This window comes from Perca fluviatilis, chromosome 4 (assembly GCF_010015445.1).
Source record: "Perca fluviatilis chromosome 4, GENO_Pfluv_1.0, whole genome shotgun sequence".
Lineage (NCBI taxonomy): Eukaryota > Metazoa > Chordata > Actinopteri > Perciformes > Percidae > Perca > Perca fluviatilis.
The window spans coordinates 25,856,920-25,874,507 of record NC_053115.1 but is presented as its reverse complement, the minus strand read 5'-3'; the positions used below and the strand labels follow the sequence as shown (position 1 = coordinate 25,874,507).

The window sequence follows — 17,588 nt, the reverse complement described above, 5'->3', positions numbered from 1 at the left end:
TACTGAGCACTGCGTTCGCACTTTGATCAAACATATAATGGCAAGGTCATGGCAGCGGTGAGCCGGCTTGATGCCAGTTACCGTCACTGGAAGAAACAGGATACTTTGGACGGATTTAATACAAGCTGCCCGTGTCCAACTTTGACTTTGCCCTCTGGAGGGAGGGAACTCCAGCCTGCTGTCTGTGCAGGTCTGAAATTGGCTTATAATGTGTCTGCTGACAAAAGAGTAACCCAATCTACAGATATGAGTTTCACAGTCTGAGCTTTCGTGTGAGACCCATCCATTGTTTCCCCTTAAAGCAGTGGGACCGTTCTTCTTGTCACGAAGAACAGAGTCATGCAGCAGGAATATTTTTAGATCCATTAAGAATTGCGGTACAGTCTGCTGTGTCACAGTGATTGGACACTCCGCTGTGTCACACCAAGAATGGATTTCTTGGGGTGAATCTTTATCAAAGGCAGGATGGATGTGATCTCTTCGTGGAACACCTGATGAATTATAAATGACAGCCTCACATTAGCTTTGACCTTGCCAGAACCACCTGTCTGTTAAATGCTAAAATGCTATCAGGCCTTGTCTCCGTTGTATCACTGTAGGATCAGTGATCAGCAGGGCAGAAGGGCGGCCCGTTGACCTGACCGTTAACTAAATGACAACAGGAGCAGGCCTCTGAACACACTGCCAAAACACAGCCAGTATATTTTAGCTTGGAAATGACTTTAACAGCTTTGTCTTACTGAGCAAGGAATTGTCTCCGAAAATCACAAAGTGTGCACTGACCAGAATGTGATACTGTTTTAACATATTTCCCGATGATATGTCTGTGATGTGAATGTTTGGGACAGTAAAGCATCAAATGAAAGAGCCAGCTCCTAGCATTGGTGGCCAAGATAGATAATCTTATAAATAATTCATTTGGTCTGCATATTTAATTTAGTGCTTTTGCTTTAGAAGCTATCACAGTCAAAAGCATTGTCAAGCTCACAGCACTAGAATTTCTCCATCTAGTGAAGAGTTGTGCCAATAGAAATAAAACGCTAATTTGATCGGTATCCCCGGCAACAACAAAAACTCCTCAATATGTCAGCTTTCCATCTGTTGCATTTCTGCATGATTTGATAATCCTGTTTGATGTTCCTATCTATTTTTAGCATGGGCTGTATTCTACTCATTTCTTAATTAGATAAAAGGCTTGTTACAAAACACACAGCAAGAAAACGTCTGCTCTTCCAATCTGCCACCTACACCACGACACCAGATATGTATAAAAAAAAACACTTACGCAGCTTTTTTTCCACTCTTGTGATGTGACACAGACTCACTGGGGAGATTTTTTGAATAGAAAGAGATGAAGAGGCAGGGAGAGAGATGCCATCATGATATCAGTGCAGAGAACCAGCAGTGAGAAGGCATTAATAACAGCTAACACGAGGTGGTAATGAGTATTGACCTGCAGCCATGCACTGACACTTACACTTACATTCATCACTATTGTCAAACAGAGACAAAGTTTAAAAAAAGTTTAAATTTGCTTGATGTCACAAGTCCAATTTATCCCAGAAATGAAATAATCAGAGGGATAATATACACAGTTAGGATACATGTTTAATGAAAGGCACTCTTTACAGGATAAATAAAACATTACGACACTGTATACTGTACAATGTTGACACATACCGTACAGTAACAGTCCTCAAGTATTAAGTGCTTCATAACATAGTAAAGTGCTGACGTGACTAACTGATGTCACCTTATTGCATTTAATTTTAATTAATTAAAGTATTGCTCTTTCCATTGGGTGAAAAACACAACATATTTGTTTTTGCCACCCACATGTCATCATTATTGTATATTGTGGGATTATTAGAAAGGCATTGATTGTGTTACAACTACATCCACTGCCATTTCTATACAAGCTGTATTTATATGTATACTAAACTCACATACAGTACATTCTCAAGATTGAAACGTGGCATGCATATATAGTACCAATTTCCCGATGAGATACACAATTCATCATTTGTTGTCATCATTTCACAAATCCAGTTGTAGTATTGGCTCTCCCTTCACATTGAATATAATGATAATCACTATATGATTGAAAGACTAATATATTTAGGTACAATAAATATGTCAAACTTTCAGTTACTGATAATAAGAGTTAAAACTCATTTCGGCACACTATGCCATGCAATACAAATGAGAGAACAAGGGTAAATAGAGGCATTTTCAAATACAAGAGTGCAAAGTTATTGTTTTTTGTCTATGCCCTCTCCTCGATTCTCTCAGTCTGATCACAAATATATACCTCATCTCACATTTACATTAGACACTCTAAGAAATGTGTTTTCCCTGCCAACAGCTGATGGTGTAAAGCTCCAAAAGTGCTCAAGAGATATGTGGGAATAAACTAACAGTGCTACAAATTGATATGGTTTTTAAAGCATAAATTCACGTTATAATAACAATATTAGATCTTGTGCAAAACGCCAAATAGTAAAAATGAAACCATGTAGTTAAAAATTACTTTTTATTTTAAAAGCTGCATGCAACTACTGCATGTACTATACTGCAGATTTATATTTTGCCTATCTACAAGACTAATAGCAGACATGCCAACTATTTAATTTATTCAGGAACATTTTAGGGTGTAAAAAGGCCCCAGAACTTAATTTAGACCCTGGTCCCTGCGGTCAAAATGCAATGAGTTCCTCAAAATGTTCCTACTGTAGACCCTGGGGAATGTTCCTGCCGTGGAAAAGTGGCATATCACACAAATATTGTTATGTTATGCTGCTCATATGGAGAAGGTCTGCTGGCTGAGCATTCACATCTATAGATTTGCTGATAAGACAATGTGTGCCCTCTTGCCTTACACTATTCGCCTGCCCTTGAAAATCGTGACAAGTTCTATTTTGGTTTTGCTGATTATGACAAAGTGTAGACTAACTGATGTAATATGAACTCTGAGTATACTTCCAGTTTAAATGCTCTGATCTCTATCACAACAGTTTTTTTTCTTTTGTGGGATAAACTTACTGTTATTCAGACCCTCAAGGACATTTTGGTGAAACTTACAACTTACTTTGCCTTTGCACTTGTTTATCCCAACAGTCAACATTTTCAAGGTGAAGAAATGTCCATAGTACAAATGAGCCATAACATTTTTCTTCAAATTGCACTGGATGAAAGATGATAATTATACCTTTCAGTTCTTCTCATTGAAGTTGAACGGACAGAGTAGTTGCTGAGTTGTGTTAATTGCACTTTGACACATCCACAAGCAGACAGACAACTTGTATAAAGGCTGCCTCACCACACAGGGCCTAATAATACTGTCATAATATGCAAACATGTTCCCATGTTTGGAGTACAAAATAGTGAGAAACAAACTAATATCGCAGCAGTGCATCTCGTACTTTCTCTAACAGTGTGCGCCATTTTTCTCATTTTGCCAGTTGCCGTTACTTTTGTTTAGCGAGGGTGTGCTTCCGTACTTGTTTGCAGCTGACGTTTTCTGAGCAGCCTCTGCCGCCGCATCCATCACCTGTTTCTCCTCCTGCTCAGTCTCACGGTGGTAAAAATAGTTAAAGTTGGAGACGATGACAGGGACGGGCAGGGCAATGGTCAGGACACCAGCAATGGCACAGAGGGTGCCGACCATTTTGCCTCCGATTGTGATGGGGCACATGTCTCCGTATCCCACAGTGGTCATTGTCACCACAGCCCACCAGAAGCCGTCAGGGATGCTGACAAACTGCGTCTGGGGCTCATCCACTTCTGCAAAGTAGATGGCACTTGAGAATAGGATGACTCCTATAAAAAGGAAGAAGATAAGCAGCCCGAGTTCCCTCATGCTGGCTTTCAACGTCTGCCCCAAGATCTGAAGCCCTTTCGAGTGTCGGGAGAGCTTAAAAATTCTAAAAACTCTCACTAGACGGATAATTCTTAGGATCGCCAGGGACATGTTCTGACTGGAGTTCATATCATCATCAGGGGTCGTAGCCAGCTCTGTTCCAAGGGTTACAAAGTAGGGAATTATAGAGACTATGTCAATGGTGTTCATGATGTTATTGAAGAAATCCCTTTTGCTGGGGCACACCACAAAACGGACACCAACTTCAAAGCAGAACCAAATGATGCAAATAGTCTCCACAATGAAAAAGGGGTCTGTTAAATATGCAAACACGTCTTTAGTGGCGGGATGAGGGGCAGAACCGCCTTGGGTCCCGTTGATGAGTTGGGTTAAAATCGGGGGAAAGTCAGTGTCTTCCCTGAACTCTGGCAGAGTCTCTAGGCAGAAGATGACAATGGAAATGACGATGACAAACACAGAAACCAGAGCGACAGATTTGGCTGCACTGGAGCTTTCTGGGTATTCAAACAGTAGCCAGAATTGTCGTTTGAGTTCGTTGGTGGGCAGAAGGACCTCTGGCTCTTTGATAAACCCTTCATCTTCGCGGAACTGCTCCATCGCTTCATGACCCAACTCATAGAAAACCATTTCATTCGCAAAAACATCTAAGGGAACATTGGCCGGTCTACGGATTCTCCCCCCTGACTGATAGAAGTACAGAACACCATCAAAAGACGGGCGGTTTCTGTCAAAGAAGTACTCGTTTTTCATTGGGTCGAAGTATCTTATCCTCTTCATGGGGTCACCGAGCAGCGTCTCTGGAAAGTTATTCAGGGTGCTGAGCTGGGTCTCAAACATCAGGCCTGAAATATTGATGACAACTTTCTCGTCTTTTTCTTCAATGCAGTGCTTTTCAAACACATCTTCATTCTCGTAGCAGTCCTTTGCCATCTTACTGAAGACGCTGTCAGTGGGAGACTCACTGTTGATCAGGAGCTTCACATTAGAGATCAAACTGCCACTGCTTGACTTTGCTTTAGTGGTCAGAGATGACGGAGGAGTGGATGGTGACAACCCTTCTTGACCAGACTGATGCCGACGTCGTCCTCTGTGTGGCGACTGGTGAGGAGAACTAAGGCGGTGGGTTAAAAGATTGTGATCATGGGCCTCTGACGGGGGTGAAGTCGGGTACCCAGAGTCACTCGGGTCCCCCAGGTTGATGCCAACATCATCCATGTTCTCAAAATTAACCAGCGGCACCTCCATCGCCTGTCGTCACAGGCCACAGCTCCGTCTATCAGCCTGGTTCGAGCGCAGGAGACAGAGGGGATACCACAACCAGTGCCACGCTGTAGATCCTGGCAGGGCCTGCCTCCTTCTGGTTCTCATCCAGGCAGCCGTACGCTATGTTTGGATTCAGTCCTCTGTGTAATCTGTAGAAGAGGGGTGAGAAAAAGCAAAGTTGTGTTATATTTTTGTTAAACAGTGCAAATGCAGTTTTGTTGGTGAAGAGACTTTTCTGTTAGCTCATGTTTGCATCAGCAAAGAACTTGCCATCTGATACTATGCTTGTACCGTTATTTTTTCCCAATTCTCTGCCATGGAATAAACGAAAACACAAGCTCTGCAAGTTCGGCTGTGAAAGTGCTTACACAAGGTATGGGTAGTATTATCGCTGATCATGGGCTACAAAACTGAATGTTTAAATTTCCTATGGAAAAACGTCTGAGCTTTCACTTATGACCGGAAGCAGAAACTCATCAAAACTGAAACACACTTATTCCTTTTGTTTGAATGTCAGTCTCTAACTACTGTTTGGGTTAATCCATCTCAACCCTGTTGTGGGGTAGTCTATCAGCATCACGTTTACATAATCTCTAAGTAGCTGTTTATCGTTCCATTTGTCTGGTTCAGAGAGGTAACCAAATCCCGACACATGCTTCGAACGCTGCAACCTCTGTGTCCACTTGACACCAAGGGCCCTGCGTACTTGGAGAGACTCGGCTGCCTCTATTTCCACTTGCATTGTAGCAGATAGCGTAACAGTCTGGGATTGTATCTTCTTTTCAAAGGACATCATGATACGGCAAAAAAATAAATGTATTGATTGTGCCCTGTCAGCAAAGAGGGGTTACTCTGACCAAGGGAAAGGACATTTGAAGATGCAGAAAACAGAAAAGTGCTGTTAAATCTACACTCTTGAATCTTTACATTTTTTTCTAAAAGCAACTTATTGCTGCTAAATTGCTACTAAAATCTTCCCACCAAACAAACTTGCCTTGTCTCACACAGCATCAAAGGCAACAGAGCCACAGAGATCACATCACTACCCTTATCAAACCAACTACAAACGCATGCAAATATACATTTAATCAATTGTTTAAAAGTTTAAATCCAGCTGTGTGCAGATGGTCCGCACCACTCACCGGCGTCCCCGGCTCTGCAGAAGTTGTGTTGCCTTCTCAATCCTGCCTGGCAGCTCCGCTCTGCTCCCCCTTCCTCCCTTCAATCGCTCCCTCATCCAGACTCACAATCAAGAGTGTCTCTAGCTCTATTAAAGCACCCATTGGGTAATTTAACACCCTATGCGAAACCAGAGATGCCAGAGGTACCCACACACACTCGCAAACAGACACATGCGCACGCACACACAAACAGAGACAAACACGGAACTCAGGAAACTCACAGTATTTGGAATTGGAGGGGTGGGGGTCACCTGGCTTTGTTCTCCCTGCTCCCTCCTCCGTCAGTGGGATAAGTGAGGCTGTTATAGGCAGCTCTCTGATAGGAGATTTACGCTGCAGGAGCCAATCACGGTTTGATATGGCGCAGGGAGAGTGGGACCCACGTTTTCCCCTCTTTCCTGCAGAGTAAGCATCAACACGGAGGATCATCCTATCCACCCTCACCTTGGGGATTATACTGCATTCTTCCCCTGTTACAGAGCTTGTCATAGCTCTCAATACCTGCAGCAGCGCACATCTGCCCAGGGGATTCAGCTTTCTCTTGTTTACATCCTTAGTGATACATGCTGACGTGAAGTCTTATTTCATCTGACATCAATATTCTATGACATTTTTTAACTGTCACAAATGTTTTCCAAGTCTTCCCTGAAATCTCAGTCAAACTTCTTGTCTCTAATAAAAAAAAAACAGCCCTGTATGCCTGTGCTCAAATCAATAAAGTCCCTCTTTGCAAAAACAAGAATTATACAGCACACAAGAATCAATTTTATTGATAAATACGTGTACGTTTTCACTGAGGTCATTTATTCTGGGCACACATTTCCCCGAAAGGTGTTGAGTATAGATTTGTTAGAAGGGTCATAGTGTTGAGAGTAAAAACACTCCTTTTCCAAGAAAATCCTGCAGATGTGTTTTTCATTTCTGCTGTCCCTGCCAACTCCAGCAACTGTGTGCCTGCCAGCTATTGAAGAGTCAGATTAATACAGAAGCTTTGAAAGAAGAAACGAGACGAGCCTAATTAAAAGGTTAATTCAAATTACAGAAAGGCTGCACTTCCTTTTCTTAGTCCTGCTCTCTCGAGGAGCGTAAACTTTAATCAAAAGTTAATCTTGCACTTTTGCCGAAGGTCGGCCAATTTGGCAACATAGGTTGAATATAGTGTTACCTGATAGTGAACCAGTAGCCTGAAATCAAAAATCATTCCCTCATCTCCCTCTCCTCCTGCTGCAGCCTGCAGTTGGCTGTCTGCTGGTCCTCGGTAACATTGCGGCATGAGCAGCACCACTGCAGGAACGGGCACATGGCTTCAAGGTTAAAGAAAACTTTTTTAGGACTTCACAGTCTACGCTTTGCTGTACATCATCACACACCATTACCTGTAAGCATCTCATTATCTGTCCTCGCAGGAACATCGAGCACATGTGCATCAATGAATATAAACTTCACGTTTGTATGCAGCTATACATGGAGGTTTGCCCCATGCGCACAGGAGTACAGGGATGCAGGGAGGCACATGTGCACAGACAAACATCCCTCAAGATGCTTGACATATACGGTATATAGGGATCTTTTTCTTGGATCATCCTGCAATGTCCTAGAGATGTCATTGAGAACGCAGTCAGCTGAGGCATGACCTGCCACTTAAACACTTCATAATAGAATTTGTTACAGGCGAAGAGAGACAGGAAGACAGACAGTGAGGGGGGGCGATCATAGACTACGCGAGTTGGACTGAGAGGGTAAATAATCGATCCATTCCACTGCTAAACGATTTTGTGTCAGTAGAAGAGGGAAATGGGTGGGATATGAGCTACAAGATGAGGTGGACTGCAGCTACTGCAGTGTCACCCGTCTCAGGACTCCTTGCGTGACAGAGGGCTAACGTCCTGCCTTCTGTCCTTCTACGCAGCCCTCGATCCATCATCTCTCCCTCCCTCCCTCCCTCCCTCCCTCCCCTGCAACCATGACACAGTCACCTTACCCATTAACAGACTGTGTTGACAAAGCATTTTCTCCATCAGCATGCTTGTGCGTGAACTATACTGACGCTGCATAGGTATAAACACCTCCTTCCTACACACCGTTACAGGGCTTGACTTTGAGCCACGGACAGAAATAAAAAAAAAACTTCAACACAGAAGTGACTGAATTTAAGTGAAGGAAGTATCCAGATTGCTCAGTAAAAGAAGCATTACAGTAACACGCTGTAAATATACTTCATTATAGGTGAAGGTCCTGCAACTAAAAATGTTTTATTCAGTTTAATTCATGGTGTCCTGTATGAGGTTTCTTGTTTTTGTTACTAACATTATTATTAATCTGCATGCTTATAAAATATTAAAATTGAATCTTGTATTTTTATAATCTTTTTTAGCTTGACTTTGTCAGGGACTACCAAAGTTTGGACTACAGATGAAAAATGAAGTTTTACCACTTCATTGATTGTTGGGTAGTTTGATCTACAAAAATACATCATATTTTATCATAAATATAAACACTTAAGTTTAAAGTCTAAAGTTGTTTTTTTTCTGGCATTTTTGCTTTTATTCTACTGGGACATTAGAGCGATAAAATGAGGGGAGAGAGAGAAGGGATGAAATGCAACAAAGGTCCCAGGCCATGCTCAAACATGAGACGTGGTCAGCGTCTTAAGGAACCAGGACATAACTCGTATGTAAACTTTTAATGTGTTAAGCAACTAGTATCTAAAGCTGTCAAATAAATGTAGTTGAGTATAAAGTAATGCTTTTCTCCGAAATGTAGTAGAGTAGTTGTACAAAGAGGCATGAAATGGAAACACTCAAACCTGCATTAACTGATTGTTGTGGCTACTTCAGGGCATCAGAAACAAGCCGTGAACACAGTTGATATGGCGAAATTGTTCGCAAACAGTTGCTTATTTACATATCCGGCAGTTACAGAGAAACATTGGTTCATTTGGAGTCGTGTTTCTGACCACATGGCAAATGTAAGTCCAATATTCATTGTCCTTTAGCTCAGTTTTTAATCTCCATATAAGGAAGTACCTGTTTCATAAGCTGCTAAATGCTCCACTATGTTCACCAGGTAAACGCTAACAGTGTGTCTGTCTACCACTCTAAACCCTTTTTGGGAAAATAATGTATTATATTATTATGATTTTCTGCATTTTCTATGTACTTTGCTATATACTGTGATAGCTTATGTGTGTGTTTGTGTCCACATATTGCTTTGTGATGGTTATTAGTTAAAGTAATGGTCTGACGAGTACTCGCTTAGATCGAAACATTGCTCTTGTTGAATTACATTGCCTGGGAGCTGTCAGTACAGTGTGCAGCTCCTTTGTGTGATTTTCGCCTTTCTGATTCAGCACCTAAAGAGGTTTCAGGATGTGTGTCCCCTAAACTCTCTCTGTTTGTCTTTGGAAATGACAAAGTAACTAAATCTGTGGGCAACTCATCTTGTGCACATGATCTAAGTAATTCTATCGCAAAAGCCCATATGCTCATCCATTAAGGGTGACAGGATTTCAAAGTGCATGTCAGGTAGCACGGATTAGATATTCCAGCCAGGTAATCTTATAGCAGTTGTAAAGGCAGCTGGTTATTCCAGTCTAGTAATCCTATATATTGTAGCAGAGGTTCCCCTCAGTGCAAATAACATACAAGGACAGGTCAGGAGCAAGTGTTATAACAGCTACAGTATAGAAAACCCCATACAGCTCAAAACACAGACACATGTTCATCCAGAACCTCAGAGTTCAGATAAAGTTCAGATAAATTCAGCAACACTTACAGGTAAAGTGATCAGGGTTTCTCAATCACAGGTTGGGATCCCTTGTGGGTTCAATTGATAACTAGATGGTGTCACAGAAGACTGGGGAGGCTTTAAATACTAACGTAAGGTATTTTGATAAATGTTTTATCAAAATAAAAATTTAGTTTAAAATATATTATTATTTCTATTTAATTTGGAGCTATGGTCTTGACAATTTAATACTTTTTTGCTTTGTGTCTCTTTGTAGTCGTTACACATCTCTCAATGGTTTTGCGTCTCTTTGTTGTCAGTTTGTGTCTCTTTGCAGTTGCTTTGTGTGTCTTTGTAGTTGTTTTATGTTTCTTTGTAGTCATTTTGCATGTCTTCATGGTCGGTATGTGTCTCTTTGAGTGACATTTTGCAGGTGAAGGCCAGGGGGGGCCTTGGGCCTGTACCCAGTAGTCCCATTCAGTAATCCATCCATGTTGAAGAGGCTGACCATGTGATTGCATGTCCCCACTTTGAGTCTGTTTTTTTCATTTATTTTTTTTATTTAAAGCCTCATTGAGATTAAAAATCCTTGCCTTGGCCAAGGTAGGCAGCAACAACAATAACAAACAACATGAGATGGCTAACACAAAATAGGCCTCGAAATCTGAATGAATTAAACAGAAATGCAATTTATAAAAACATTTCTAACACAGTCATGTAAAAGATTTCATCCTAAAAACAACCTGTAACTTAAAACAACCAAACAGCGTTGTTGTTGACCATGAAAACCATGAAAATAACAGCAATCCAAAACAATCACTTAATCAGAAAAATCAAGATTCTAATATACACCAAAACATCAGCAGCCTGAAGAGAGAGCAACCAATTTCTGCATTAGTACATTTCTGCAATTTAAATTCTCAAAAAGAGACACATTTTGCAGTTTAGGTCTGAGGTTCCAGGCAGCTTGAGTAGAATACTGTACATTAAAAAAACACACCTTAAACTACTGAGATGTAAGGTGATCACAGAGAAACATTCCCTCTTAAGCAGATAAATGTGAAAACTAACTTCAAACTCTGCACTCACAACCATCCAAGTGAAGCAATAATAAGCAAAACCCATTTTTGAGTGGGACTTTAAATGTCAGTCAGTACATTTTTGATTAATAAAAGATAGTTTTTCTGTCCACCGTGAGTGCACACTTCCCTTCATTGTTTGGACGGAGGATTTGGCCTGTAGCTGAATCTGAGGACCGTTACTCCACTAAGGAGATTATGCAAAACAGGAGATCAGCCCGGAGAATCACCCTCATAGATGAACAGTGTGGACTAAATACTACAGACTTAATTGAAATGTCTGGATTGTTTCCAGCCTCACTAATCAAAAGCAAGTGCTAATCTTGGATGACTCTTTGGACCCAACACGGTAGGGGAGGAGGCGAGCAGCCACAACATTTAACACTTCAATCCTCAGTTGTTTAAACAAACTGATTAAATTCCAGTTTCTTTTGCAAACATCCATCTGTTTTTCTGCTGTCAGAACACAAAAACATCCGATAGATGCTGTAACACAAACCAATTCCTTCAAAGCACTATCACAAGCAGTGAGAAGAAGAATTCTCCATCCAGCAGTCAAACAGGGAGGATGATTGCCATGCACCACCCACTATTTTGACGTCAACATTGCTCACCGTTGGACAGGGAGGTTCCATGGCTGCAGGCGCTCCGAGCTCATCCAAAGCCTCCCGAGTTACAGAGCCTCCTCCTCATGTTCCCATATGGCCTGTTGTAGAGTACAAAACATTATGATAGTGAGGAATTATCAGTGAGATGCGTCAGACGTAAACCTAGACGCATTTTCTTTTATATTCAACTATGATGATCGGACAAAAAATGAATACGTTTAAGAGTGAAATGTAATCCAGGATTTCAGCATTGAGATTAGGAAGGTTTGGGCAATACATGACCACTAATAAAAAAACAATAATACTTTAACCACTACCACTGTGACTACAAAATCATCATCATAGCAGCATTTCATTTATAAGTTTTACTGCTTATATTTAAAAAATGTCTAAAAATCTAGGTGTATAAATTTCTACATGAATTTTGCATTTTATTTGGCTTATCTTAATATGAATACTGTATAAAAGCATCAACATGAATTTACCTCGTTATCCAGCGGTGAAAGAAGCTTGTCTAAACTCACTCACGCACCCTCTTAGATTAAATATCCCAACAGGCAATGGCAGAGTCTTAAGGAGCAGTTGTAAATCTCTATAAAGTGAGAGGTTTTGACAGAAGGCAGGGCAGATACAGTTAACTACTCAAACAAGACAGATGTTTTGAACAACAACATGGTTTCAATCGATTCGGTCAGTCTGAGTAACATGCAAATAAACAAATCCTCACACAGCGCCCTGTTCACATCGTGTTAATGTAGCTTTTGTCCAGTGATCCCCATTTTTCTTACATTTATTCTGCAATACTGTAATAATGCATCAACAGCAACACAATCCGCACAACCCTCACATAAGTTATGTCACTTGAAACCTCTAAGTTCTTTGCCATCTCTGAATAGAAACTCTGTTCCCCTTACCTGTCCATCCCCCCCATTAGGGTAACGAGCCATAACTGAAGTGAACTTCTGTTTATGCAGCACAGGGCTCATTTTTCTCATCGCTAGTAAAGTCCTCAATCTGTCCATCTGCCTGCCAGGTGCTCTGGCTTGGCTCTCTATCATATTTCTGTGTGTGTGTGTGTGTGTGTGTGTGTGTGTGTGTGTGTGTGTGTGTGTGTGTGTGTGTGTGTGTGTGTGTGTGTGTGTGTGTGTGTGTGTGTGTGTGTGTGTGTGTTCACCTCTCTACCCTTCCTCTTGTCTATTTAGTTCACTTTGTTGAAAGTCAGAGGGGGTTGACAGTTTAAGTGGAAGAAAAAAATCAACAATGAGATTGATGTATCTTTTGGGTTGAGCCATCACAAAGACGCAGCTTCCCCTTATTGTACTACTTCATCATGACTTTTAACTGATTTGGTGGGCCAATGCTTCGATTGCAGACTGAATTTCTTTTCAAATTTTAAAACTTTGCTCCGGATTGAATCTCAACAAATACGTGGTTTACAATTAATTTCTGCCAGCAGTGCAGGTCAAAGTTGATTGACTGGCACCCAATTTTGGTACACACATTCCTGTTCCCCTCAGGATGAATTGTAACAACGTTGGTGGTCATCTGACTTTCCATCTAGCGCCACCATCAGTTCAACATTTTATTAGTGAACATAGTATACGTCACCTGCTAAACTCAAAACATTGTTGCACCCAAGTACAGCCAACATTAATAATTAACTTGGTGGCAGCCAGCGGGTCGTAAATGATTGCGTAAATCTACAACCACAAGTTGGGCAAACGGACAAACGCTCATTTATCTTTTCATAGCAACTAGCGACAGTCTAAGTTAACCTCCCGTAGGTCGTGGCTAAAGCAAGAAGCAAGCTAATGTTAGATGGCCAATGCTGAGCTAAACATGTTTGCTAACCTATCAAGGTGCGTTTTCAGGGAAGGGAAAAGTGAAAGCAAAGCAACCTACAAGTGCCACATATTTATGGGAACTTCTGCAACAGAGTTGGGAAGAACTTTCTGAAGAATATTTGATTTCCATTGTAGAAAGAATGCCACGAGTGTGTTCAGCTGTTATATCTGCCAAAGGGGGCTACTTTGATGAGTCAACAATTTGAATACATTTTGGCTTATAAATTGATTCCATGATTTCTTTTTTAACTTAAATTGTTCATTTGTTCTATTCTTTCATTTCAGAGTACAATAAGAAATTGAACTGCATGAATTTCAATAAAAACCTGGAAAAATTGGGTGTTCTAAAACTTTTGACCAGTAGTGTATGTACAATGTTTTAGAATAAGAAAATAAGGCTGTAAGGTTTTTTGTAGGATGTGCAAAAATGTTGATGAGGGAATGTGCAAAAGTTCAGAATATTTAATACATATGTGCATATCATATAAAATGTGCAATGGTCAGATAGGCTAATCCAGGATGAGTTGCGTTTTGTTGGTACTGTAAGTGGAAATTTAATGAGCCTATTGCACTTTTATAGCTGCATTATTTTTAAGGTAGTAAGTATTGCTCTAAGACACACCCCCTGCTATAAATGAAGAATTAACAAACAAAAACGTTACAGGGCAACCAAACGATTAAAAATAAATCTGCAAACAATTTCGCTGCGTGTCGCTACCTAGAGTAACTGGTCCTGGTTGATGACACTGACCAATATAATAATAATGCCAATATACAATATTCATTCAACAATGAACATAGTAAACTAATAATTGTATTGTAAATATTGTAATTGTAAATAATTATTTTATTCCTCAAAGATAATTAACATTACATTCAGCATCTACCTTCCACATAATGCATTCCCTTGTAATGTGAGGCCAATTTATGCCTTATTAGCAGAGCGCAGCTCTAAAAACCACACAATACCCATCATGCAAATCTTTGTTACTAGTAGCCTATGCTCTCCTGAAACAACATTTCTTGGCTTATAAAATATTTTTGCACATCCAAACGCTTGTGCTGAATCCTCGTGAGGTCTCTGGTTGCCTTGTGTAGCCTCCATGTTGTATTGGTATGTGCAGGAAATAGATACTCCGGCATGCGTCGCAAAGGTGCTGAAAAAGCCCTGGTTGCTGCCATGTAACTGCGGACAGACGGACAGGTATTCAACTCTGAACACTGAGTATCTTCTTATCCAGGGAAACATTGTCAGCCATTGTTGCCGCGCTGTGGCTGCTTTGGGAGAATAGAGCAGCTATAAATCTTTAAGATCGCAGAAGTGATGGGAATGGTTTTCACACACTTTTTAGTATGGGTCTAACAAATAAAAAAAGAAATGGGTTAATGGTAGCTCATTGATAAGCTCACTATGTTCCAGTATACATCACTGAACAACATGCATCTTTTTTTGCTGTGTTTGAAATGATACTTATACGTTTGTAGAAGTAGCATTAACATACATGATATACTGTCACGTAATTCCCTCCATTGTTTTAAGGCTTTGTATACCTCCAAGAGCGTTCTACTGCATCACTCTCTTTGATCAACTATTAATAATAAATAAGGGCAAGCTGCTAAACCTCCTTCACTATCTCTCCTCCCCGCTGCTTGCACCTGACATGAACGCTCCACCCAGGAACCCCATTATGTCAGCAGACAAGAAGCTCCAGTTTCTTACATCATGACACAGACCTTCACTTTTTATGTTTTATTTGGTAACATTTCACAATAACCATCATTAATAAATGGAAAATAAAGAGTGAATTAAACTTAAGTTATTTTACTGTTGACAATTAAATGATTTATGTTTATTTTACTTACAATTATATATATATATATATATATATATGCACACACAGTATCTCACAAAAGTGAGTACACCCCTCACATTTTAGTAAATATTTCATTACATCTTTTAATGGGACAACACTTAAGAAATTACACTTTGCTACAATGTAAAGTATTACGTGTACAGCTTGTATAACAGTGTAAATGTGCTGTCCCTTCAAAATAACTCAACACACAGCCATTAATGTCTAAACCGCTGGCAACAAAAGTGAGTACACCCCTATGTTAAATTCCCATAGAGGCAGGCAGATTTTTATTTTTAAAGGCCAGTTATTTCATGGATCCAGGATATTATGCGTCCTGATAAAGTTCACTTGGCCTTTGGAATTAAAATACCCCCCCCCCACATGTATCATCACATGCCCTTCACCATACCAAGAGATTGGCATGGGGTACTTTCCATAAAATCATCTCTCAATGCAAATCAAACCAGCTATTAGGCTAACCGACATAAAACCATGTCAATCTCTAGGTATGGTGAAGTATGGTATGTGATGATGTGGGGGTATGGTGAAGGGTATGTGAGGATTTGGGGGGGGGGGCAATTTTAATTCCAAAGGCCAAGGGAACTTTATCAGGATGCATAGTATCCTAGATCCATGAAATAACTGGCCTAAAATAAAAGCGGTTTAGACATTAATGGCTGTGTGTTGAGTTATTTTGAGGAGACAGCACATTTACACTGTTATCCAAGCTGTACACTTAATACTTTTACATTGTAGCAAAGTGTCATTTCTTCAGTGTTGTCCCATTAAAAGATATAATGAAATATTTACTAAACTGTGAGGGGTGTAGTCACTTTTGTGAGATTATATATATATATATATACAGTATTTGTACTATTAATTAATAATGTTATAATTTCAGTTTAGTTACATTAAACTAATGATAAATAAATGTTATTAGTTTAGTGTAACATAGAATAATTAGTTTGTAAATTTAGATAGGTAATACTTTGTCAATGGTTAAACACGGCGTCATCCACACTGTGATGACGACACTTTGTTTGAGGCAAGAGGCCCTCTCTTCATCAAGAGATCATCCTGTACATAATGAATAAGCTTCGTGAACACAGTGGGACACATTCACCATAACACCTCCCCTCTCACACACTCTTTCACACACACACACACACAACAATACACACACACACACACACACACACACACACACACCCTTGAATGTCCTCGTTTTATCAAGATTTAATTTTCTCAGAATGATTCCCTCTCTTCTAATCGTTCTGATGAGACAGTGTTTCATATCAGCCGTGATAACGTTCTCTATAAAGAGAGCATGCATTACATAACTGATAAGCAGTAAGCACAATTATTCGCAACAGAACCACCATACATGAGGTAGGAGAAGGTGGAGGGAAGTCAAACAAAATGCAGTGGAAGTATTACAGATTTGCCGTTCCTGCTCTGTGCACAATCTCAGACTTGGAAGTGGAATGTACAAACTGGGAGAGGCCCTGGGACAGATGTTGATAAAATATTAACCTACACAGGATATTTAAAGCCTGTGACATTTTTTCCCTGGTCTGCTTTTTAGAAATGGCCTCCACCAGATGTATCCAGCAGTGAGGATGCATTTTCCACATTTTGACTTAACACACCATTTATGCCATTTCTATATGCTGCATTTGTGGCCAAGACACAATGATGAAGTCCTTGTGACTACTGTGGTATTCAAATGGTAAATACACTTAAAAAAATGAGCCTGAAATAAATAATTTAAATTAAAATAAGACTTTTTGTAGCACTTTTGAATAAAGCATATGAATCTTTTTACGTTTCGTAATAGTTAATTTACCGATGCTTTATTGATCAAGCAGTAGTTGTTATAAGCAGTAGGCAATTGTTAATTTTTAACAGGGGGTACGGATTTGAAAAAGAACAAAGTCGCAATTACAAATCCGTCTGATAGCACCACGGACAGCACCATGGATTTATCAATACACAGTTGGGCGACTGATATTTCAGCGTAATGGTCAGGCCATGGATTCTAACTTGCAAAAACCTCAGTCAGATAAAGGATCAATAATTCAGGCAGACTAGACTAACGCATTCAACTAAACAACCCTTCTGCACCTGCACTCCCTCTGCTACTAGGGGATG

The 17,588-nt window shown here is 40.2% G+C and overlaps 1 protein-coding gene across 4 annotated transcripts in view; it reads right to left on the bottom strand.

Moving 5' to 3' along the window:
- Nucleotides 1–1,588: 1,588 nt before the first annotated feature.
- LOC120558082 (potassium voltage-gated channel subfamily A member 10) overlaps nucleotides 1,589–17,588 on the bottom strand; it is a 105,828-nt gene continuing 89,828 nt past the window's right edge. Inside the window, exons 1-4 of one of the 4 annotated variants that reach the window (XM_039798935.1) lie at nucleotides 12,652–12,839; nucleotides 12,223–12,329; nucleotides 11,744–11,835; nucleotides 1,589–5,292 (exon numbers count right to left, since the gene is read on the bottom strand). In XM_039798935.1, coding sequence (XP_039654869.1) covers nucleotides 3,428–5,125 — 1,698 coding nt within the window. In that variant the 5' untranslated portion in view covers nucleotides 5,126–5,292; nucleotides 11,744–11,835; nucleotides 12,223–12,329; nucleotides 12,652–12,839 and the 3' untranslated portion in view covers nucleotides 1,589–3,427. Of the gene's footprint in view, nucleotides 5,293–6,285; nucleotides 6,520–11,743; nucleotides 11,836–12,222; nucleotides 12,840–17,588 lie in introns of those variants that run through there. The other 3 variants (XM_039798936.1, XM_039798934.1, XM_039798937.1) reach the window with 3 other exon arrangements.